Source organism: Acinonyx jubatus, chromosome A2, assembly GCF_027475565.1.
Source record: "Acinonyx jubatus isolate Ajub_Pintada_27869175 chromosome A2, VMU_Ajub_asm_v1.0, whole genome shotgun sequence".
Taxonomy (NCBI): Eukaryota; Metazoa; Chordata; class Mammalia; order Carnivora; family Felidae; genus Acinonyx; species Acinonyx jubatus.
In genome coordinates, this window is record NC_069383.1 from 131,365,985 (window position 1) to 131,389,571 (window position 23,587).

The 23,587-nt window shown below is 40.3% G+C and overlaps 1 protein-coding gene across 3 annotated transcripts in view; it reads left to right on the plus strand.

Moving 5' to 3' along the window:
• SUCLG2 (succinate-CoA ligase GDP-forming subunit beta) overlaps nucleotides 1-23,587 on the plus strand; it is a 326,405-nt gene that overhangs the window by 35,028 nt on the left and 267,790 nt on the right. For all 3 annotated transcript variants that reach the window (XM_027039196.2, XM_027039197.2, XM_027039195.2), the window contains exon 2: nucleotides 16,777-16,918. In XM_027039196.2, coding sequence (XP_026894997.1) covers nucleotides 16,777-16,918 — 142 coding nt within the window. The remainder of the gene's footprint in view (nucleotides 1-16,776; nucleotides 16,919-23,587) is intronic.

The window sequence follows — 23,587 nt, forward strand, 5'->3', positions numbered from 1 at the left end:
ACTGGCACATCACTAATATGGCCCAAGTGTGGGAAGACCATATAAAATATAGTTATTGATTTTTTTTAACGGTTGGACTTCTCAGAACCTTTAATAAGACGTGTATTGAGAATTTCTAAGTAAGGAAAGCAAAATGACATATTTCCCAAATACTTGACCATGAGCCTTCCTTCTTCAATTTCTAGCTCACTACCTTGTTTTCTGATTTTATCCCCTCTACTTTCAACCTTGCCCTCCCCCACTTTCTTTGAGTCATCAGTTTTAAATTTTCAAGATTTCTAATTAATGTTTTGGTGGGTATAATGTCCTCTCCCATCTCTCTGATTTCTGGTACGTCTTCAAGGGGTTTTGTGCTGTATGCTCCATGATCTTTTTTCCTCAGCTGTTTGTTCTTCTGTTTGTGTCTCTTTGCTGATGCTAGTGGGCCTCCATTGTTTAATTATTCTTGATAATGTGCTTACAGTATCCTGACATCAGTAACGGGGTGGGGGGGGTGGGGGGGTAGGTACAGAGGGTGTGGCCACACCATAGGTGCTAGGAACTGGGCTTTTCTTCATGTGTCGGAGATGCCCCACCATTACTGATTTTGTCTGGGAGCATATCCTAGCACAGTGTCTTCCTAATGGTTGCCTTGGCACCTCCTCTGTTCCCTGTGTCCCTGAGAGCTTTCGACTTTAAAATATAACCAGAGCTATTCCCACTTTTGGTACAGTCTCGTCCTGCACTCTGTTAGCTGTGGGATTTTACTTCAATCTATTTCTTATTGACCTGCCATTCTTTAGGGATTCCTCTCAATTTCTTGTTTGCCAGGCGCCCACTGCCTTCTTTATTATTTTCCCCAGTGCTGCTATGAATATTTTGTTTAGGCATATTGTTCCAATCTCGTATTCTTCCTTTCTGTATCTGTTCCTGCCTTTGCTTAGCGCAACATCTGGCCCTGTAGAGTAGGGGATTCTTTCTCTCCAGTGGATTGCTTTTGGGGTTTGGTCACAAGGTCTTAGGTTACTTTTCTAGCCATCAGTGTGGCAGCACTTCCTTGGCGTGTTTCCTTTATCTTGGGAAGGTCTGGTGCCTCAAAGATAGCAGGATCTTGAGAGATCAATTTTTACATGACTGTGCCCTCTCATACAAACAAGGAAGTCCTCAAGAGAAGAGATATTTAGGCTACTTATCCTTAAGTTGCCGTTTGGATGCTGGCTGGATCTGGCCAGAGGGAACGTAATGGAACACTGTGTTTCCATTGTGGTAGAATTTCTTGGCTCTGAAGTTGCTTCTGGATCCCAGACCCCATTGAAAAAGGATTTCACAAAAATCTTTTAGTTTACTTTCCAACAGCCTTTTAAGGTTGTTGTGGTTGATATTCTTACTTAGCCTAAGTAAACAGGTTAAAGTTACCTGCCCTAAGTGCCCGGGGAAAGGTGGCTTACCGACTCCCCGTCTCACCCTGTTAGGCCCGTTTTTCACCATCAGCTCCTGAACCCGTCATCAGGACATTGCTGAGCAAATGTCATATTTTGCTCTTTTATGTCTCATTTTCTCTGTTAACTTCCAGTTTGGACTGTTTGTTAAATTGTGGTAATATCGTACAGCATTTCACTGTATAAGATTTTAAAAGAAAAATCATGGGGATTAAACATACTTGAGATTTGATTTTATTGAATCTCCCAATTTTAAGAAGGTATGCTATGGTTAGAATATTATTTTCTTTGCTGCTTGGGTATTAAGTGTCAGATTAAATGTTTTGCAAGGGTCCTCTTTTCTGTGTGGGCTTTTTGGATTTTCCCATCATTATAGTAGACTTTTCAAATGAATGACCGTATTCTTTCAAAAGTTTTCTGAAGTAAAATGAATGTCATGTATGCTACACTACTGTATAAATTCTCTTTTCGGGGATTATTTTGAAGTTTCATTTTTATGTTATCAAGTTTTCTCAAAGCTTGCCTTGAACTTAACTTCTGTGGTTTATTTGCACAGGTATAGGTAAGGTTTTGTGACTCTCCCCCTCCCCCACCAACTCTGGGTAAAGAAACTCAAATTATTGCCAGAGAAAAGATAACTAATGTGAACTGAAAGATTTGGCATGCACTTTTTGTTCATAACTAGGACATGACATGTAGAGTATTGGGAAGGGCAGTGGATTTAATTTCTTCTGTAAATGAGGATTCTAACAATGCAAATGTGAAAAAAGGGATAATCCCTATCTTGTTGTCACCTCTCTTAATAGAAAATTCTAAGGTCTAGTTTTCCATAGTAGCAGTATTTTACTCATCAACAAGAATGAAATCAGTTTAAAAAAAAATTTTTTTTAATGTTTATTTATTTTTGAGACAGAGACAGAGCATGAACGGGGGAGGGGCAGAGAGAGAGGGAGACACAGAATCTGGAGCAGGCTCCAGGCTTCGAGCTGTCAGCACAGAGCCCGACGCGGGGCTCGAACTCACGGACTGTGAGATCATGACCTGAGCCGAAGTCGGATGCTCGACCGACTGAGCCACCCAGGCGCTCCAAGAATGAAATCAGTTTCTAAACACAAACAGTGGACTTAGAACCTTGCGGACGCCAATTATCATTCTGTACAACAAACCTTCAAAATGTCAAAGAGACAGTCTCAGGAATTTCTCCAGCAAAGGTCACTCATTTACTACTCTTGGTCATTTCTTCAGCATGCCAGGGCGACAGGCAAACCTGGGAGAGTGAGTTAGCTTGGTCGCTCAAAACTGGCGCTACAAAGAAGTAATGAGAAGTCTCTTTCTATCAGGTAAATCCCATCAAACTCAATGTATCCTGAACTATTAAACACTGTTAGATTGTTAGAAAGAACATGAGTGGGTTGATTAAAATGAAGTCTGCCCCTTGCATGCTTTCCCTGAATTTATTGGACAGGACTTTTGGGACTAGTTTAAGAAGGGCTAAAATTGGGAACAGAAGAGGGTGGAGGAAGGAAGGGGACAGGGGTTTATGACAGAGCTGTTTCAGATGCACTGACTTTGACCACATTTGACCCATTGTCATGGCTCTGTTGAACGCACATATGACAAAGCCCCTTCACAAACCTTGTGTGTATGTTTCCTCCCAGCACCCCTGGAGGGTGGGGTGTTGTGTCTTAATAATATCTCTTTACTTGCTCCATATCACAAGCTCATTCTGGGTGAAGAACTTGAAAAACACCCCATAGGGTCTTTTCGTCCTGATGATCTTTTTGTTTAATGTGGTTGAAAAAAATATGTAGTGTTTTTCCCTTCTGACTCTCTTAACTCGTGAGAGTAATAGTTTGCTCTGATGGCATGTGTAAATGTGTAAAAAGGTTGGCTGGGGTTAGCTGAGCAATTAATGGCCTCAGATTGATCAAGGTTGAGCTCATGGCTATACCATTATTGTACTCTTTTGAATTTGATTTGAAGTTAGCACTTTACTTGAGACTATTCTTAGAATCTTTAAAACCCCTTTTTGCTGCCAGAGGTAGCAAGACTCACTTGAGTGAGTTAAAGAAATCACACACACATACACACCCATTTTTATGAGATGAAGCAGTGACCTAATTTTCGGTAAAGAACTTCCGAGTTATTCACTTAAGTCATAAGTGAGCAAAATCCTGATTTTTATGAACATAAACCTGACGTGAGACCAAGGCACTTGGCATAAACCTTCGAGAGTCCAGAAATGAAAACCAGTGTCTTGCCCTCCTTCCCTGAGCTTGCCTGTTCCTCAGAGGTGTAGTGTTAGTGTGCTGCGAGGGCAGTGCCAGGGCACGTGGCTGGACGCTTTGCACTGGCTTGTTGAGGCAGTGCCCGCTTGGGGGCAGGCCTAGTAATGCCTCCGGGCCTCAGCCCCTCCTCTATAGCATGGGCCGTTGGCTCAGCATGATCTCAGGTTTCTTCCAGAACTTATTTTTTATTTTTTTCTGATTACAATTATGTTTTATAGCCTACTTTCTTTCATTTTATTGATTAATAACTTCATTGTCCTGGAATTGTGTGGTTATTCACTTTATTACACTAAGTATGTAATCATTTTTATTTAGAAAAAAAATGCAGGATATTGAGATTTATGTCACAGTCATCTGTGTGTCCAGTATGAACAATTTTAAATATTGCTATTTTCTCACATTTTCTCAGATCATTTTTAAATAAAAGACATAAAGCATAACTGATAAACTTGAAGTCTCTTGGTGCCCCTTCCCCAAACCTGTGGCATTCTCTCCTTCTCTCTAACAGAGTCACTATCCTAAACTTGACATGACACCTTCCAGACTTTTTTTAAATTTATTTTTTATTTAAAAAAATTTTTAAAAATATATATTTTTTAATGTTTTTTCACTTCTTGAGAGACAGAGACAGAATGTGAGCAGGGCAGGGGCAGAGAGAGAGGGAGACATAGAATCTGAAGGAGGCTCCAGGCTCTGAGCTGTCAGCACAGAGCCCAATGCAGGGCTTGAACTCACGAACCATGAGATCATGACCTGAGCCGAAGTCGGATGCTTAACCGACTGAGCTGCCCAGGTGCCCCAGACAGCTTCTAGACTTTTGGTATGGCAATTTATGTATGGAGGTGAGGAGAACACTTTTTTCCTTTACCCTTGTTAAGTTCCTTGGCTGAGGTCCTGCAAGTTAGTCTACCAAAGGACAGATTCACTAGAGAAAAATAAGTTTATCAACAGGTGCACACAGCCCTGAGAATACTCATATGTAACTCAAAGCGGTGGTCAGAACTTGGGCTTATGTTGCATCTTAACCAAAGAAGAGTAAATTTGCAGAGAAGTACCAAGACAAAGGAAAAGGACTTGGAGCTTCTAGGGGCAGCAAACTATGGGGAGGAAAGTTTCTGGGGACACCAGTAGAAGATAAGGATTACTGATGTTTGTTATGGTGACCCTCATGCTGCTGTCTCTGGACTAAGAGTGTAGATTTATGTCCCATGATTAAGATTCATCCTGCCCTCTTTGATGGAGGGAAAAGGGGAACAGAATTTTTCTTGTTATCTTCAGCTCAAAATAATGCTTATGGCATATTTTAGGGTGTCATACTCTGAACCCCTTCATTTGTCTCTATAAGATGGCTTAATTTTTTTCCTGTTTTAAATATGCATAGTCTTAGTGTCCCTCTTATCTGTCACTTTTTTTTTCTGTGTTTTACTTTGGAAGTACATCTGCGCTGATACATTTCAAGAACTGCCTTATTTATTTGAATTGTTTTATAGTGTTCATCGAATTGATCACAGCTTCCTCATTCTTAGGTTTTTCTTTGTTGGTTTTTTTTCTTTTCTTTTTTTTTTTGTTATTCCTGCGTGGTGTCTCTTTAATCAAGGGAGGCCTTGTTTTCTCCTTGGTAAGAAGTTGCAGATGGCCAGCATAGCAGAATGGGGCTGTAGCAGGGCGGTTTGCGTGTCACACACCGGGATTAATATTAAATAATGGAAGATGGTTATACGATCAAAGAACCAGAAGCTCTGATGTGGTGGAATGGTGGATGGGACTCTCAATAATTAAGTGTGATACGAAGACCAGTTGGGGCAAAAAATCCAAAGTTAAGATTCTTTTATAGAAATGCTTCTAAAGAAATGCTTCTTTTATAGATAGCAGGTACATAAAATTCACTAGATTCACATGAACTAAGTATGTCGTGTGTGTGTGTGTGTGTGTGTGTGTGTGTGTCTAATACTAGCTTCCCTTTCACCTTAAAGCCCACATCTAATTCATAGTAAGCTTTATTTCATCACCAGACTTACCTGGAATCCCTTCATTCCTCTCTGTTTCTACCTTCACTGCTCTTCTCTGTTATTTAGTTGAGGGTCTGCAAACTGCGGCCTCTCTGCTAAAACTGTTCTTGCAAATAAAGCTTTGCTGGAACATAGCCATGCCCATTCTTTTATATATATTATCTATGCCTGCTTTGACAAAAGTGGAGTTGCCACAGAGAGTATCTGGCCTCAGAGCCAGATTTACTGTTTGGCTATTTACTATTTACTATTTGGATGTTTATAGAAAATGTTGCTGAGTCTGGTCTGGTTTAATGCAGCTTTCATAAGTGGTTTCCTTCTCTAAACAGAAAACAATGACTTTTCCAAAATGTGAACTTGATCTCACTTCCCTGCTTAAAACACTAAGTAAATAAAATCTAAACTAAACTCTGGACCGCAGCCTCCAAGCACCTGCGTGGTCTGGTCCCTGCTCCCCTTCCCACTCTCATCTCTGACTTATTCCCCCTAGCTTCTGTCACTAACTAACTGTATCCTGCCTCAGGGCCTTGGACCATGCCGGCTAGGTTTGTCCTCAGCTTCTTTACATGCCTGTTTCCTTTCTGTCTTCTGGTCTTTGCACAAATGTCATTTCCTCAGAGGTTACTGCACATTGTGCTCTTTGTATCCGTAATTCATCATGTATATGTTAGCACGTCCCATTCTGTAGTTACATTCTCCATTTATGTGTTCGTGTCCGTCTTCCCTGCATCCCTTCCTAGGACACGAGCTCTGTGGCAACAGAGAACTTGTGTGTTCTGTGGACCAGCGGATCTCAGATGCCAGCCACAGTGGCCACCACGTTATAAATGCCCAGTGGAAGACTGTTAAATGAATGAACAAAGTACAGATTCTGCAGTTTCCTTAGTAGAGTTAAATGCGAGTCTATATTTACCTTTCCTTAATTTGTTTTCTTTCTTCATGTAAATAAACCTTGCCCACTTCTGTTCACAGTATAAAATTAAGGTGATATTCCTGTGCAACACAATCGAGCTGGCACTCTGTCCTCTAGGGGATGGGCAGGCATTTTGAAATGATGCCCTTCAGTCTTTTCGGTGCCTTTTATACGTTTGTTTCTGCTGTTGTGTTAATAACGCTAATGTTTATCAGTGTTGCATTTTCCCCCCTCTCCTTCTTTTTGCTGCTGGCAGAGCAGTAGAGTTAGGGAACGAAACTTCCTTGGGGCATTTGTCCTGACTATAAAGAGTTTTACATTTCTTTGCTCCTTGAAAAAAAAAAATGCTGCTTTTCCGCTGAACCTAGGATAAAAAGGAGGCAGTATCTTTGAGAATCTTAATTCTTTTGACTTAGTGCAACTCATCTCATCCACAAATCTTTCTCTCATTCAGAGCTTCCCATTCTTCTTTCCAACCTCATTTTCAGGACAGCTTTGTACCTTCCTGCGGTGAAATCTATACAGGGCCTCCTGTTTCTCCTCCTGCCCCAGTCACTGCTCAGGACCCACTTTTGTGGACTGGGTGGGGGCCAGAATTCCCTGTTACTGTTTCACTGAAGAGTGGATGTGGAGTCAGGCACACCTGCATTTGAAGTATGGCCCATCCCCTCACCATCGCTGTTAGTCTTAGCAACACTTAGCTACTCTCAGCCTTCATTTGTTCATCTGTAAAATGGGCTTCTGTCAGTTTCTTCCTTGTAGGGTTGTTGCGAGTTTTATATGAGGTAATGCTCTCCAAGTGTATAGTATAGCTTCTGTAACTTCATGGCACTGTTCCGTGTTAGCTAGTATTTTGTTTGGTTAAAAATACGAGATTTTGTTGGGGTACCTCGGGAAGAATTAATTCTAAAATAGAAACCTGCTGTGATCCAACTTCTGGATAGTCTGAAAGGTGAACTTTAATTTCTTTTCTGGTAGGACAGATTCTTTAATTTTTTTGAACAGATGCTGACCCCCACCCCCCACCCCTTCTGTGGGATCCTTAGACGGAGTGGTGTGGTATTGTCAGAGACACAGTGCCAGAGGAACGCAATTGGCCTCGGGCTCCTCCTCTGACCCTAGTCTGATCTCTTGTAAAGAAGGGCCCAGCTGTTTTTCCTTTTCATCAGTAAACTTTACTTTCCTTCTCTAGCCCTTTGCTCTGGTGAAGCTGCACATCCCGTGAGCACATTCTTTCAGGTACCGCACAACCTTCGTTAGTGTTCTCAGTTTGTCCGCTGCTTTAGCTGCCCTCCTTTTAAATGGGAAACTGTGTATTTAAGTCACAAATGGCAGTATGGTTTTTGTCTGTGGTCTTTGCAAGACCTTTTTATTGACATAGGATTCAGAAACTGACCAAAACAAACAAAAAAACAGAAAACACGTTGGAATAATAGAAAGCTCTTGGGGTTTTTAGACTTGGATTCAAATCTCGACTCATTCACCCAGCTGAGTAGCCTTAGATAAGTTACTTAATCTTTCTGACCCTCACATTTGCTCCTCTGTGAGGTGGTGGTACCCTGGCTCAAATGAGGTAGAAAGTCAATGTACTTAGCATGGCACATTTTAATTTGCTCACTGAATGTGAAATTGGTCCTTCTTACTGTAAATTACTGTCCTTTCTCTTTCTGTGACTGTTGAGTAATTTAAGTGTAGAGATTCCACTATCACAATTTATTTTTTTGTTTTTTTATTTTTTTTGAATGTTTATTTGTTTTTGAGAGAGAGAGAGCAAGCAGGGGAGGGGCAGAGAGAGAGGGAGACACAGAATCTGAAGCAGGTTCTAGGCTCTGAGCTGCCAGCTCAGAGTCCGACGCGGGGGCTCAAGCCCCCACACTGTGAGATCATGATGTGAGAAGTCTGGTGCTTAACCAACTGAGCCATCCAGGTGCCCTTCCACTATCACAATTTAAAAATACGTCCCCATATGCATTTAAAATGAAGAGCAGGACATTGTGGGCACCTCTTTATCACTGACGGGATCACCTACTGTTTTTAGTTTGCGGATTGTTCAGTATTTCCTTGTTATACTTTCTTTCCCCTTTTGTAGTTCTGCGTTCGTAATGAGAGCAGAACATTCTTTTGAGTACTTATGATATGCTGCACACTATCCCAGTTGATTTGCACATTTTAACCCACGTAATCCTCAAAGCAACCTGTGAGGATGGATTAGTTTCCTCCATTTTGTAAGTGATCATGGTCTCCCTGTACCCCTACTAGAGCAAAGAGCTCAGCCGCAGAGTACTAATTAATTGGTTAATTCACTTCTTTGTGCAAAGAGGAGAAGGGTCAGGAACATGCCAGTTCTAGATAAAAGGGATGGTGTATTTCCAAAGGTGACTCCAAATGAATGCCCCACACTTTAGCCTGAACATATAATGAAATGTAGCAGAGTGTTGGTATGCATATTCTTACGCTTTCTTCCTCGTCTGACATTAGTTTTTCTTTTCTATAGGCTCTGGTTTTTTTTTTGTTTTTTTTTTTTTTAGCATGTTGTCTTTATGGCGGAGGAGTTGACATCATCACATTAGGGGTTAAAGGAAGAGTACTTTTATTTTTATTGTTATTATTGCTGCTGTTACAATTTTCCTCTTAGAAACAGGATTCCACTCAGTCCCTTATACAGGGTGATAGTGAAGTGACTTCTTCATCAGAGCCTGTTTTAAGCAAGCGGGTCTTTTATTTTGTGATACCCATATTGAGACACACTGAGTTATATCTGTCTTTTCGTGTGCATCAACACGTTTATTTGAAGCCTTGTATTTCCTAGGTAACGTGACTAAGGTGGATTTATGGGTCCTGATTTGCATACAGAATAACACTGACAGAAACTAAAATATAACCAGCACACTCCGACTCTTGGCCTGCCACAGCCCACTGAGCATCTGCCTGCCTTGCCGTGCGTGTAGTGAGAGGGGAATGTATTTTCCTCCGAGTGTACAGCTAATTCCTTGTTTGTATTCTGCCGTCGTCATTGCTGTTGAAAGCTTGAAATGAGGTTTAAGAGCCTCTTCCTATCTCACTGTGGGAGTTTATATTAGGGTTGGTAGTTCTGCGTAACAGAGGATGCGAACCTTTGGCCCCCTCTCCTTGATTTCACACCGCATTTGGAGAACTCTGGGTAGCTAAAGTAAGGGTGCAAGCCCTCATTTCCCAGACGAGTTAATAGATACTTAAGTCTATGCCTTTGGGTTAAAGCCTGGGTTTGATTACTTCCCCTCAGTGTTGTCTCTAAGGAGATTGATTTTCATTGCACGAATAATAAATGAATGTTTTTCTATAAAAATGTTTTAAAAATTATAGACTAGGGTAGATCTTCCTTTGATTACCATCTTTCTGGTCTGCCCTCCCAAGTTTACTGGCATTGAGTTAGTGAACTTAATCTGGAGCTTTCCGTATGCATGTATGTATGTATAGCTTTATCCATTCTTAATTTATTTATTTGTGAGAGAGAGAGAGAGAGAGACGGAGTGTGAGTGGGGGAGGGACAGAGAGAGGGAGAGAGACACAGAATCTGAAGCAGGCTCCAGGCTCTGAGCTGTCAGCACAGAGCTGGACATGGGGCTTGAGCTCACAGACTGTGAGATCATGACCTGAGCTGAAGTTGGACGCTTAACCGACTGAGCCACCCAGGCGCCCCATAGCTACATCCATTCTTAAAAGATAGAGAATGTGGTGTTGTGTGTGGACACACGTGTCGGAAATATAAATGTTATTGTACTTTAAATATTGAAAGAAACTGGCTATTTTCTTTTAGTAATGTGCCTTGGAGAACAATCAATGTTAAGACGTTCATACTTACCAGTCTAGACTAGTTCGATGGGGCGATTACAAGTTATTCCCAAGATCTCAGTGGTAAACACATCAAAGGTTTATTTCTCATTCATGCATCTGTGGGTCAGGTGACTGCAAGGCCAAGGCAGTGGTCTGTACAGTAAGTCAGTAATCAGGCTGCTTCAACCCTGTGCCCCCACCCTCTCCACCTGGGGTCTCCAGGACCTTGCAGCCAAGGAAAAGGGTCCCGGAGGATTGTGCCTGGTTGCTTAAAAGTTGTGACACCCTAGCTGCAAAAGAACTGAGAAGTAGGCAACCACGTGGATACTGGGTGCTAATTGTGTTGCCACCGATATTTTGAATGGCTCATATATTGCGGTTTATTCAGCCCATTTCCTGTTTGGTATGCATTTAGATACCTTCCAACTTTACCCTTTACTATACACAGCAGTACACAGAAGTTTCCACTGTATGTCCCCAGTTCATGTTTCACTGAATTAAGCACCCAAGGAGGAGACTTTCCAGTTTAGAGGGTGTAGTTGTTCTAGTTTTCATAAATGCCGTCACATTGGTCTTGAAGGTGCTTGCACTGGTGTTCTCTTTGCGTGGGTGTGTCGTGTACTGGGAGGTGGGTTTTAGCCTTCCTTCACCAGTGTCATCACCAAACCTTCGTTTTTGTTGTAATTTCTACTTCCCTGGTTGCTAGTGGATTTTCAGCTCCTCTCCAGACTCTGCTCCTCTGCCTTCTGAGTGAGGCAGTGCCGTGGATTGTCAGGCTGCAGAAAGACCGAGGGAGTGCAGAGAGCCAGTGGGCAGGTGTGGCTCACCAAGCCTCCCTTTGGGGGGCGCCCCACTCAATGACATTTTCTTTACTCCCTTTATTGATTTCTCTCCTCCTGTGCTGCTATTTCAGTAGTCTTGGCACCTCTAATTTTAAAACCGTGGGGCGAAGGATGATTTCTTGGTCGTGTCATTTTTTTCTGTGTAGCTGTCTAATTTTGTGCTTTGAGTTTTCTTGTGAATTTTTGCCTGCTTAGTCATTGTCTTTTTATCTCTTGGTTCTCTCTGTCTTTTCCCCTCATTTTTCATTCTTTTTCGTCTACCTCTGCTCCCTTGTTCCCACAGGCCCTTAAATCTTTATGCCGTGCTATTCTTTTTAAGTTGTATTTCCTACTTTCCCTAAGCTTGGAAATGCTTGCTCTGGCCAAGAAACACGGTAGGGAAGGTAACCATGGAAAGGTCAGCATGCAAGCCCAGACGGAACTAACTCCGGGTGCCCACCCACCCTAGCTGTTTTGAGAATGTGGTGCTGTTCCTCATATGGTCAGTTTGCCAAAATCTGAATGAAAGAAGGACAGAACATTGGAATTAGTCTAGTTGTCCACCTGCTTCTGTCCCCCTAGAGGATCCCTAGGCATGTTACCTCCCCTGTAGAGGCCTCAAGGTCCCTGATTGTAAAATGAGGAGGTTAGACCCCACTAGTCCTTCCATCCTTTGGAAGCCCAGTCTGTGAAACATGATTTCCTGAGAAACCGCTGCAGAGGAGGGCCCCAAAGTCCCCTTCCTAAGAGGGCCCCTGCCATTGTCCTTCTACTCCTGTGCCTTGAAGCGGCACCTTCAGGCTCTGTGGAGGGCCACGTTGTTTCATAGGTTTAATGGGGCCACCCAAGTACCGACAAAGGCGTTAGGACTTTTGGAAGGCAAAGCAGGGCTGGGAAGGCCACCCGGGGATTGGCAACAGCAGGAATCTTGTAGGAGCTTGAGGGGTAGAAGGAGGTGGTGTTAGCAGAGTCCAGGGCCAGCCCTTCAGTGCTGGAGTCCTGGTGGGGCAGACAGTGTGAGCTGGAATTATGAATGAAGCAAGGGCTTTCTGGGGTGGGATCAGGGGCTGAAACGTCAGAAGAACGGCAGTCACTGCTGGAGTCGCCACCTGACTCAGAGGAAGACAAAGCCTGAAGTCTTCTTCTCACTTTTCAGTCTCTGAGCACAGTCTCAGATTTAGGCAGAAGCCAGTTGGCAAAGAGCCTGGGGACTGACCTGATGGCAAACAGGTAAATAACTGGCAGAAACAGTTGAAACCTACTGGGCCAAATGGTCTTCAGACTGCTCTCCACCGTTCACGTTCTGGAGTTCAAGGCTTCCCCGAGAAGAGATTAGTCTAAGGTTTTAACAGGTAGTCTTCCTACGAGCTAAAATAAACTGCTTCTGCCAGTGCCTTAGGTGAGCCTCTGCTCTCATCTCCACGTCCTTCTCTCCCAAAGCCTGACGCATTTGTCCTCACATGCATCATGCGTGTGTCCGTTCCTGATAGACCTCTGGCCTTCTGAAGACAAGGACACAATGTCACTGATCGTGGTCTCAGTCTTTATCATCAAGGGGCCTCTGGGAATGCGAGACCAGAATATAAACACGGGAGACCAACAGTGTTACACAGCAGATTGATGCTGTTGATCAGAGAAGTTTTGTTGCTTCACAGCTGCCTGTCATCTTCGGCCAGTGACTTAACCCTCAGCCTGGGTTTCCTGATTTTGTAAGATGTTTTTTGTTTGTTTGGTTGGTTGGTTTTGTTTGCTAACTTTCGAGAGAGAGAGAGAGAGAGAGAGAGAGAGAGAGAGAGAGAGTGAGTGTGAGCAGGGGAGGGCCGGGGGAAGGCATACAGACGATCAGAAGCAGGATCCACGCTGATAGCAGTGAGCCCAATAGGGGGCTTGAGCTCACGAATCGTGAAATCATGACCTGAGCTGAAGTTGGCCACTCAATTGACTGAGCCACCCAGGTGCCTCAAGATGGTTTTTAGTCAGGATGGTAGAGATAAGCTAGGTTCCATAACAGTAACAAGTAATCTCCAGAATCTCAGTGGCTAAAAATCCACAAAGGTTTATTTTTTATGACACATTCTATGTGAGTGACCTGGGAATCTGTCTGTTTTCCTTGAGGCCCCTGGCTGATAGATTAGCTGCCGCATGAATATTCCCATTCCCCATGTCAAGACAGAGAGAACTTAGGGGGAGAGGGGTTGGCAATCAGATGTTGGTCCAGGTGAGTTACACACCATACGTATTTATGAACGATCTTACACAGCCGTACGTAACTTCATCTGAGGCAAGGAAGTATTGGAAGAAGGAAGGTTGCATCAGTGACAACTACAGAGAGAAATAATACTACTTCATTTTTCACGATTGCCTTGACTGTAAGATAACACGCGTGCTTAGTATACTGCCTACACATGGCCAATGCTCCGTAATAGAAGATGAAACTATTCTTATTATTGTTTTTATGATTCAGCAGTTGATTATATTCCTAGCATACTTTACACCATCCACTTACTTAGTAAATTTCTCCTTTTTTCTTCCTCCTGAAAATGCAGAGGTGGATTTAACCTTTTCCTCTCTAGACGTACCACAAATTCTTAGTGCAGCTGAGTTCATGCAGTTTTAGACCCAGTCAGGGACCCTGCTCTTCTGAGCTTAGGTTTACAAAGGTAGCCGATTATTCTATAAGATGATTGCTTTGTGGAGTGATAGCTTGGGTATCTGCAGTGGCTCAGAACTGTGTTCACTGTGTTGGTTTTCAATTTAAGAGCAACAGACTTCAAGCAGGCTTTTTCATCTGAGTCAATGTAGAAACGGTCAATATGTATTATATGTCTATGAAGCTGGTCTCTCGATCAATTGCAATTAGTTTGCAGCAGATTGCATTAACATATCTAAAATTAATACCGTGAGTGTTCTAATGAAAAGGAATTGACCACACCATACTTGTGGCAGTTTTAGTCTCTCTCAAATGTTCTTCACAAATTGTATTTCTTTTTTTCTTTTTCTGTTAATGGCTTTAAGTTGGTATGTCAACATATACTTAATGTATTGATCCTTCCCCATCTGCCTTTTAAAAGTGGTCCCAGAATATAGTATACATCTAACGTTTAATCTTTTCTTTCATTAGGGGACTTTCACTAAATGTCTTAAACTTGAATGTTTTTGGTACGTTATGTGATGTATTAATAAGACTGTTAGGTCAATGTGTATGTTCATGTGTGAAATTCTGTGTTTTTCAAATTACTAATGTTTCATCAAGACTTAAAATTCAGAAGTAAGATTAACAAATCATATACAGCTAATAAATCACACAGTAAATGATGTGACCATAACTTCTCTGGCAACTCTGGTATTATTTATTTCTAAAGAAGTGCAGACAACTTTAGCATTGAAAACATCATTACCAATATTCAGAAGAGTGGAACAGAAAGATATCTTTAAACCAGATCATGTCAAAATTTGAATTTTTTATGAGTGTGTACAAATTAGGTTGTTTCAGGTCTGAAGGACTTCTGCTTTTCTATTTTTAGAGAAAGTCACTTTGTGGAAATGAAAAATTACCTGTAGCTGGGAACAAATGAACAAAAGGCAGGACTTATTCATTTGGCCATTGTACTGATATTCGTGACTATCTTCCATACGCCAGGCACCATCATATTCTTCTTAAAGATACAAACAATTTAAAGATATACTCTGCCTTTGGGTAAAACTCAGCTTAGTTGAAAGTTTCTAGAGCCTTTTGGAATGCCCCTTATCCAGAAGAGCTCCATGAGTGCATTGTAGCTTGGAGATTCCAGAAGAAAATGCCATTTTAAGGACACATTTGAGGTCCTGAAAGCTAATGGTTCCATGTTGTAAAGCCCTGTAGACCTTAGTTTATGGTCTTTGTAATGCTGCTTTGGCCGTCCACCAAGGCCATTGACAAAAGACGGTAGGCAGTATGACAGGTGATTTTCCTTCACTCTTGTGATCCTGTTGTATGATTGACTTTTTCGGTTTGTGCATTAATGGTATTGTTGTCTCACCTACTCTGGGGCAGTGGTTTTTTGTTTTTTTGTTTGTTTTGTTTTTTTGCATCAGGACTCATGGATGGAAATGAGCTTAAACTAGGTATATTCATTTTTTTTTCTTTTAAAAATAGGGAATGATGTTGATCTTACTGAAAAAAACGAGAATTTATTTGTTCATGTTATTCTCCTTAATTACTTTTTTTCAGCACAGATTAAAAAGTAATTGATAGCGCACATTGGAAAAAACTTCTGCATGATACGTAGGCAAAGTTACTTTAATACACGAGTTGCAGTTTTTAGGAAGTAGTTTATTTATGATAATTGTTTCAGGTGACCGTCTTCAAATTTGGTTTGTGAAAGAGGTAATCTTGTTCATCACATAATGATTGTACCTAGAGTCCATTAAAAACTATGGCAAAGAAGTGGATTAGTCTGTGGTCCCTTGAGCCTCAAAGCGTTAAGAAAATTTTCTGAGATACCTTAGTGACTAACAATGTGCACACAGTTATTAAAATAATGCTATGAACTTTATTTGGGGTGGGAATGTGGGGGAGGTATATCCTTTATAATGCATTTCTTAACATTTTAAAAAGTAACTCTTAAGGGGTGCCCACCTGGGTGGCTTAGGCGGTTAAGTCTCCAATTCCTGGTTTTGGCTCATGTCATGATCTCATGGTTCCTGGGTTCCAGCCCCGAGTCGGGCTCTTCACTGACAGTGCAGTGCCTAATTTGGATTTTCTCCTCCCGCCCCCTCTCTGCCCCTTCCAGCTTCTTCTTGCATGCTCTCTCTTCCTCTCTCAAATAAATAAACTTAAGAAAATAATTTTTATTCTTTTTTTTTAAATGGTCTCATTTATTCTTAAATATTTACAGACTCAGGGAGCTGCAAAAAAAGTGCAGCAGTCCCACATACCCTTCCCCCTCTTCTCCTCACGTTGAGATCTTAGGTCTTTTTAGTTCAATATCAAAATTAGGAAATTGATATCGGTACATTCTTGTTAACTAGATGATAGACCCTATTCACTTCTCACCATTTCTTTAAACCTGCATTCATTTGTGTGTGTGGTTGTCTTAAACATTTTTGATTAGAAAAACAAGCATGAAGAATTTATATAGGAGTTTTTTTTTCCTTTTAAAAAAAGGTGTTAAAAAAAATTAAAAAAAAAGTAAAAAGGGGCGCCTGGGTGGCACAGTTGGTTAAGCGTCCGTCTTCAGCCAGGTCACGATCTCGCGGTCCGTGAGTTCGAGCCCTGCGTCAGGCTCTGGGCTGATGGCTCAGAGCCTGGAGTCTGTTTCCGATTCTGTGTCTCCCTCTCTCTCTGCCCCTTCCCCGTTCATGCTCTGTCTCTCTCTGTCCCAAAAATAAATAAACATTGAAAAAAAAAATTAAAAAAAAAAAAAGGTGTTGCTGATTGTTGTTTGTGGGTACCTATAAGACTGGCTACATACGTTGACTGTTACTTTTCTTATTTGTAAGCGTTCTTACCTCTGTCTCTCTCAATCTCTCTAGGCAGTGCAGTTAACCCCCCGAAGATGGCTGAACCTGCAGGAATACCAGAGCAAGAAACTGATGTCTGACAATGGAGTGAAAGTTCAAAGATTCTTTGTAGCAGACAGTGCGAACGAAGCTCTGGAGGCTGCTAAGAGACTAAGTAAGCTAATTCACAACAGGTGAAATGCATTTGCCCAAATTAGTGACCTCACAGGTAGCGGTGTCCCAGTAGGTAAATTTCTATGTAGCAGGTTATACGAACGGTGCTGATACAGTGGAAAGCTTTTGAATCGCAAAGGCAAAAGAGCCCAATTAGGAAACCTTGATTCTTTTCTTCACGAGACAGCAGCATATGGGATGTCACTCTGGTAATTTTTCCAAAATATTCAGCCATATTGTCACATAGTTCTCTTTTCTTTGGGTTAGTGGCTGGGAGAAATAAGGGTGTAGAGTATCAAAGAGAAACCCACAGCAGGGTAAGGCAGGAAAGATGGTTGGCATCCTTTTTAAACCTCTAGTAGGGAAAGTTCTCTGAGTGGAGGAGAGGAAGGGGAAGGACATGCATTTGGACATGCTGAGTTTGGGTCAGGGTTTTGCCCTCCCATTTATCAGCTCTGTAACTTTGTATAAGTGCCTTCTTTTTGTGCCTCAGTTTTCTCATTATCTATTAAGGCTAATGTGTTATCTCCTAATGCTGGTGTGCGCCTTCAAGGGAGACTATACATTGGTTTGTGGTAGAAAATCTAATCTCCCTAATTATAGATTGTGAAATTAGGAACCAGATCCTGCTGTTTTTCCACGCATATTCCTTCTGGTAGCATACAGACTCTTTTACTGTCAGTCTGGATTAGCACTGTCCAATAGAAATATAATGTGAGCCACGTAAATATTCCAAAATTTTCTGTATTAAGAAAAGTTACAAGAAATCGGTGAAATTGGTTTTATTAATATATTTTGTTTACCCCAATATGTCCAAACTGCTATCATTTCAACATGTAATTAACGTAAAACAATTATCAATGGGACAGTGTACGTCCAGTTTTTGTCCTCATCTTTAGAAATCTGGTTTGTATCTGACATTCCAGCCCATTTTGTTTCACACAAGCCACATTTCAGATACTTGATAAACATGTGGGGCTGGTGGCTGTGGTGTCAGTCAGCCTAGATCTGGACACTAGAAGGATGTACATGTGTATTCTTTGTCTTCAGGCTTGGAGAGCAATTGTTTCCCACCAGAAAGAATAGAGCATCTGCTAACTGCCCTTGCCAGGTAGCCGTAGCAAACAAGTTTGAGAGTGCAAGATAGAAGCAGGCTCCACATTTCAATTTCCCAATTTTCTATGCTCTTTTAAGAGTAAGTGGCGAGGTACTTCAGGTAGTAATTGTTCTTTTATCTCCCTTACAGAGTCCCCCCAGATGCTTATTTGCCAGATCCTTTCTATGTTATGTCAGTTGAAATGTATGTTTATTCTTTCCTTCAACAAGTGTTTATTGATTGTCAGCCACATGTATTAGGCACTGTGGATGCAGCTGTGGAAGATAAGCAAGCCCTCTTTCTTTTTAAAACTTACATTCTAGAAGGAAATTAATTTGTAATTTTCAGATGCTAAATGTAGAAATTGAGAGTGACTTATAGTTTAAGAAATGGAAATTGGTTTCATTTTCAAAAACTATCAAAATTGGTTTTCATGGTGAAAAAAAAGGTAAAATTCGACCTACACGAGGATGAGAGCTCCACTGTGCAGTGTGGGAATAGACTCAGTAAAGGTTAGTATTCCAACCTTTTTACATGAAAGGATCATTTTTGTTTTATACTCCTGTGGTTTGGGGAATGGATAATGAGAACAAAGGAATGTAAATTCAAGTCGGTCTTTGGTCTTCATTTTCCCCATTATTTCTGCAAATGTGCTGACATGCTAGTATTCCAGGTCCAAGGATTCTTCTTAAGGGAATTCTGGAAGCCAGCTGATTACTACTCCCTCCCCACTTAGGTATAGCATAGCAGGGAGGGCTTACCTTTCAGATTTTCAGTGGAGATTTTGGCTTACTGAACTAAGCGGCTTCTTAGTCACAGATTAGTTCTATAAACATTTATATAGTTGCCACTTTATGGTTGGGCATTCTCTACCGTGTTTGTAAGACAGAATTTTTGCTCTTCAGGAATTAACGAGGTGCCTTTCATATGCTGGGCCCAGGGTGAAAGCAGGGAAAGAGACAATAAAGCAAGTTTAAATAAAAGTAAAATTAAGAAAATTAAAATAAACTTTTCAAAAAGCCATTTTGTTTCTTGAGGAGTGGTTTTAGGAAAATCATACTGGATTAAAGGATTGAGAATGACCCAGCTGTGTCTGTACCTGGGCCTGTGCAAACCCGTGATAATTCATTTAAGTGATGTGGCCATGGGAGTGCTTCTCTGATCCTATTTAGAGCTAAAAGGGAATTTAGAGAACAAGTCCAAGCCTATCATTTGCTGAATGAATGAGTAATCCTTCTCTTACTCAGGGAGGAGTTTTGGAGGAAGGAGGTTCTCCTCTGGCTTTTGTTGTATAATAGACAGTTTTGATCAGAGGGAATATTTATAGTATTGGAAGAAGAGATGGTACCAACTCTAGTTAGTTAAAAGTGTAACAAATTGATTGTAAATATAAAAGTCACTGAGGTTGGCTAGAGAGAGCAAAACAAGAAGAATCTGGCAAAACTTCACCGCGTTTACCTGATTGTTGCTACAAGGTAGACAAGAATCAATAGCACAAGTTTTACTAAGTAGATTTGAGGTTAAGGTTAAAGCTGGACTACACATGCATTTTTCTGCCTGCCCCGACAATTAGGATATTTTAATGGAGAAAAATTACAGAAAAGGGTAATATGCTTAACATAGTAAGTGCTATGTAAGAGTTTGTTACTATCATCAGCAGCAGCAGCATATGATTCCAAGGAATTCACCGCTGTCGTGATTCACATTCATAGACAGATAAGAGACGTGTGATCAGTAGTTTCTTGATCCTGTGTTAAGACTTCATATTTTAATTTGAAAAATTTGTAAATGACTGAAATGCATTTGCTTACTACCTTTATATTTTATTCATATATGGATGTATTTGAAATACAATGACACATATAAAATATTTTGCAAATAAGTGTTGGTGTTAATCATGCCTTTGATTTTCAGGAATCTCCGTATGGATTGTAAAGCTCTTTCTTTGTGTCTGAACCCACATTCCTGGCTCTTGTTGGCCATCTCGTCATGGGTGCCTCCATATTTCTTGGCCCAGATGGAATTTGTCACCTCTGGAGGTTGCTCCAAACCTTCTCTTTTTCTTATCTCCTCCTACTTACCCATCTGAGATTCCTCCAGATCATCTTTTTTTTTTCTTTAAGTTTCTATTTCAATTGAATCTAACGTTTCGAGGAACCTCCACACCATTTTCCACAGTAGCCTCACTAGTTTGTATTCCCACCAACGGTGCATGAGTGTTCTTTTTTCTCCACATCCTTGCCAACACCTTTTGTTTCTTGTGTGTTGAGTTTAGCCATTCTGACAGTTGTGAGGTGATATCTCATTAGAGTTTTGATTTATATTTCCTTGATACTAAATGATGATGAACATCTTTTTATGTGTCTTTTGGCTGTCTGTATGTCTTTGGAAGAATGTCTACTCATGTCTTTTGCCCATTTTTTAATTGGATTTTTTGTGCAGTTTTTTTAGTGTTGAGTAAGTTCTTTGTATATTTTGGCTACTAACCCTTTATCAGATATGTCATTTGCAGATATCTTCTCCCATTTCATTGGTTGCCTTTTAGTGTTGTTGATTGTTTCCTTCACTTTGCAGAAGTTTTTTTTATTTTGATGAGGTCCCAATAGTTCATTTTTGCTTTTATTTCCCTTGCCTCAGAAGACATATATAGAAAGAAGTTGCTACAGCTGATGTCACGAAGTTCCTGCCTATGTTCTCTTCTTGGATTCTTGACTCAAATTTAGGTTTTTAATCCATTTTGAATCTATTTTTGTGTGTGGTGTAAGAAAGTCATCCAGTTTCATTCTTTTGCATGTTACTATCCAGTTTTTGCAACACCATTTGTTAAAGAGACTGCTCTTTTCCCATTGAATGTTCTTTCCTGCTTTGTCAAAGATTAATTGACCATGTGGTTGTGAGTTTATTTCTGGGTTTTCTATTCTGTTTTATTGCTCTATGTATCTGTTTTTGTGCCAGTACCATACTGTTTGGATTACTGTAGCCGTATAATATAACTTGAAGTCTGGAATTGTGATGCCTCCAGCTTGGCTTTGCTTTTTTAAGATTGCTTTGGCTATTTGGATTGCTTTTGGCACCACTTTTGTGGTGCCATACAAATTTTAGGACTGTTTGTTCTGGTTCTGTGAAAAATGCTGATGGTATTTTGGTAGGGATTGCATTGACTCTGTCAATTGCTTTGGGTAGAATAGATATTTTAACAATATTTGTTCTTCTAATCCATGAGCATGAAATGTCTTTCTGTTTCTTTGTGTCCTCTTCAGTTACTTTCGTCAGTGTTTTCAAAGTACAGGTCTTTCTTTCACCTCTTTGGTTAGTTTTATTCCTAGGTATCTCATTATTTTTGGTGCAGTTATAAATGGTGTTGTTTTCTTAATTTCTCCTTCTGCATGGATCTCACAAACCATTAGATCATGACCTGAGCCAAGAGTCAGATGCTCAACCGACTGAGCCACCTAGGTGCCCTAAAATGCAACAGATTTATTTACATTGATTTTGTGTCCTGCAAATTTATTGAATTCATGGATCAGTTCTGGCAGTTTTTTTGGTGGAGTTGTTCAGATTTTCTTTCTATATATAGAAAGAAATTATATATATCTATATATATATCTATATATGTATATATAGTATCATGTCTGTAAATCGTGAAAGTTTTTACTTCTTCCTTACTGATATGGATGCCTTTGATTTCTTTTTGTTGTCTGATTGCTGTGGCTAGGACTTCTAGTACTGTGTTCAATAAAAGCGGTGACAGTGGATGTCCTTGTCTTGTTCCTGACCTTAGGGGAAAAGTTCTCAGTTTTCTCCCATTGATGATAATAGCTGTGGGTTTTTCACATACGGTTTTTATTATGTTCCCTCTAAACCTACTTTGTTGAGGGTTTATATCATGAATGAATGTTGTACTTTGTCAAATGCTTTTTTGCGTCTGTTGAAATGATCATATGGTTTGTCTCCTTTCTCTTGTTGATAGGGTGTATCCCATTGTTTGATTTGCAAATGTTGAAACCCCCTTGCAACCTAGGAATAAATACCACTTGATTGTTGCGATTTTGTTAGTGTATTGTTGAATTCAGTTTGTTAGTATTTTATTGAGGATTTTTGCATCTATGTTGATCAGGGCTTTTGGCCTGTAGTTCTCTTTTGTGGTGGTGTCTTTATCTGGTTTGGTGTCAAGACAGTGCTGGCCTATTAGAATGAATTTGGAAGTTTTCTGTTTTTAAGAAAAGTTTGAGAAGAATAGGTATTAACTCTTCTTTAACTCTTAGATAGAATTTGTCTGTGAAGCCATCTAGTCCTGGACTTTCGCTTGTTGCGTTTTTATTTTGATTTCTGATTCTATTTCTATGCTGGTTATTGGTCTGTTCAAATTCTCTATTTCTTCCTGTTTCAATTTTGGTAGGTTATATGTTACTCGAAATTTATCCTTCTCTTCTAGGTTGTCCAATGTTGGCCTGTTCCCTTATAATACTTTGTGTTTCTGTGGTGTTGGTTGTTATTTCTCCTCTTTCATTTGTGACTTTGTTTGAGTTCTTTCTCTTTTTTTGTTTTTGATGAATTTGGCTAGTGGTTTATCAATTTTGTTGATCTTTTCAAAGAACTAGTTCCTGGTTTCATTGATCTGTTCTATTGTTTTTTTTAGTTTCTATAGCATTTATTTCTGCTCTAATCATTATTATTTCCTTCCTTGTGGTTTTGGGCTTTGTTTGTTGTTCTTTTATTGGCTCCTTTAGGGTGTAAGGTTAGTTTGCTTATTTAATGTTTTTCTTGCTTTTGAGTAGGCCTGGATTGGTATAAACTTCTTTTTTAGAACCACTTTTGCAGTATCCCAAAGGTTTTGGACTGTTACGTTTTCATTTTCATTTGTTTCCATGTACTTTTTTATGAACTTTGATTTCCTTTTGACCCATTCATTGTTTAGTAGTGTGTTATTTAACCTCCATGTATTTGTGGTCTTTCTAGATTTTTTCTTGTGATTTACTTCTAATGTTATAACGTTGTAGTCAGAAAAGATGCATACTATGACTTTGATCTTGAATTTGTTGAGGCTTGTTTTCTGGGCTAACATGAGATCTGTTCTAGAGAATGTTACATATGCACTTGAAAAGAACGTGCATTATGCTGTTTTAGAATGGAATGTTCTGAATATATCTATTAAATCCATCTGTTCCAGGGTGTCATTCAAAACCATTGTTTCCTTGTTGATAGGATTTCTGTCTTGATGATCTGTCCATTGATGTAAGTGGGGCGTTAAAGTCCCCTACTATTATTGTATTATTATGAATTAGTTATTAACTGTCTTATGTCTTTGGGTGCTGCTCTGTTGGGTGCATAAAAATTTATAATTGTTATATTTTCTTGTTGGATTGTCTCCTTTATGATTATATAGTGTCCTTCTTAGTCTTTTGTTACAGCCTTTGTTTTAAAGTCTATTTTGTCTGATATAGGTATCGCTGTTCTGACTTTCTTTTGACTTCCATTTGCATGATAGATGTTTCTCTGTCTCCTCACTTTGAATCTGCACTTGTCTTTAGGTCTAAAATGAGTCTCGTGGGCAGCAGATCCACGGGTCTTATT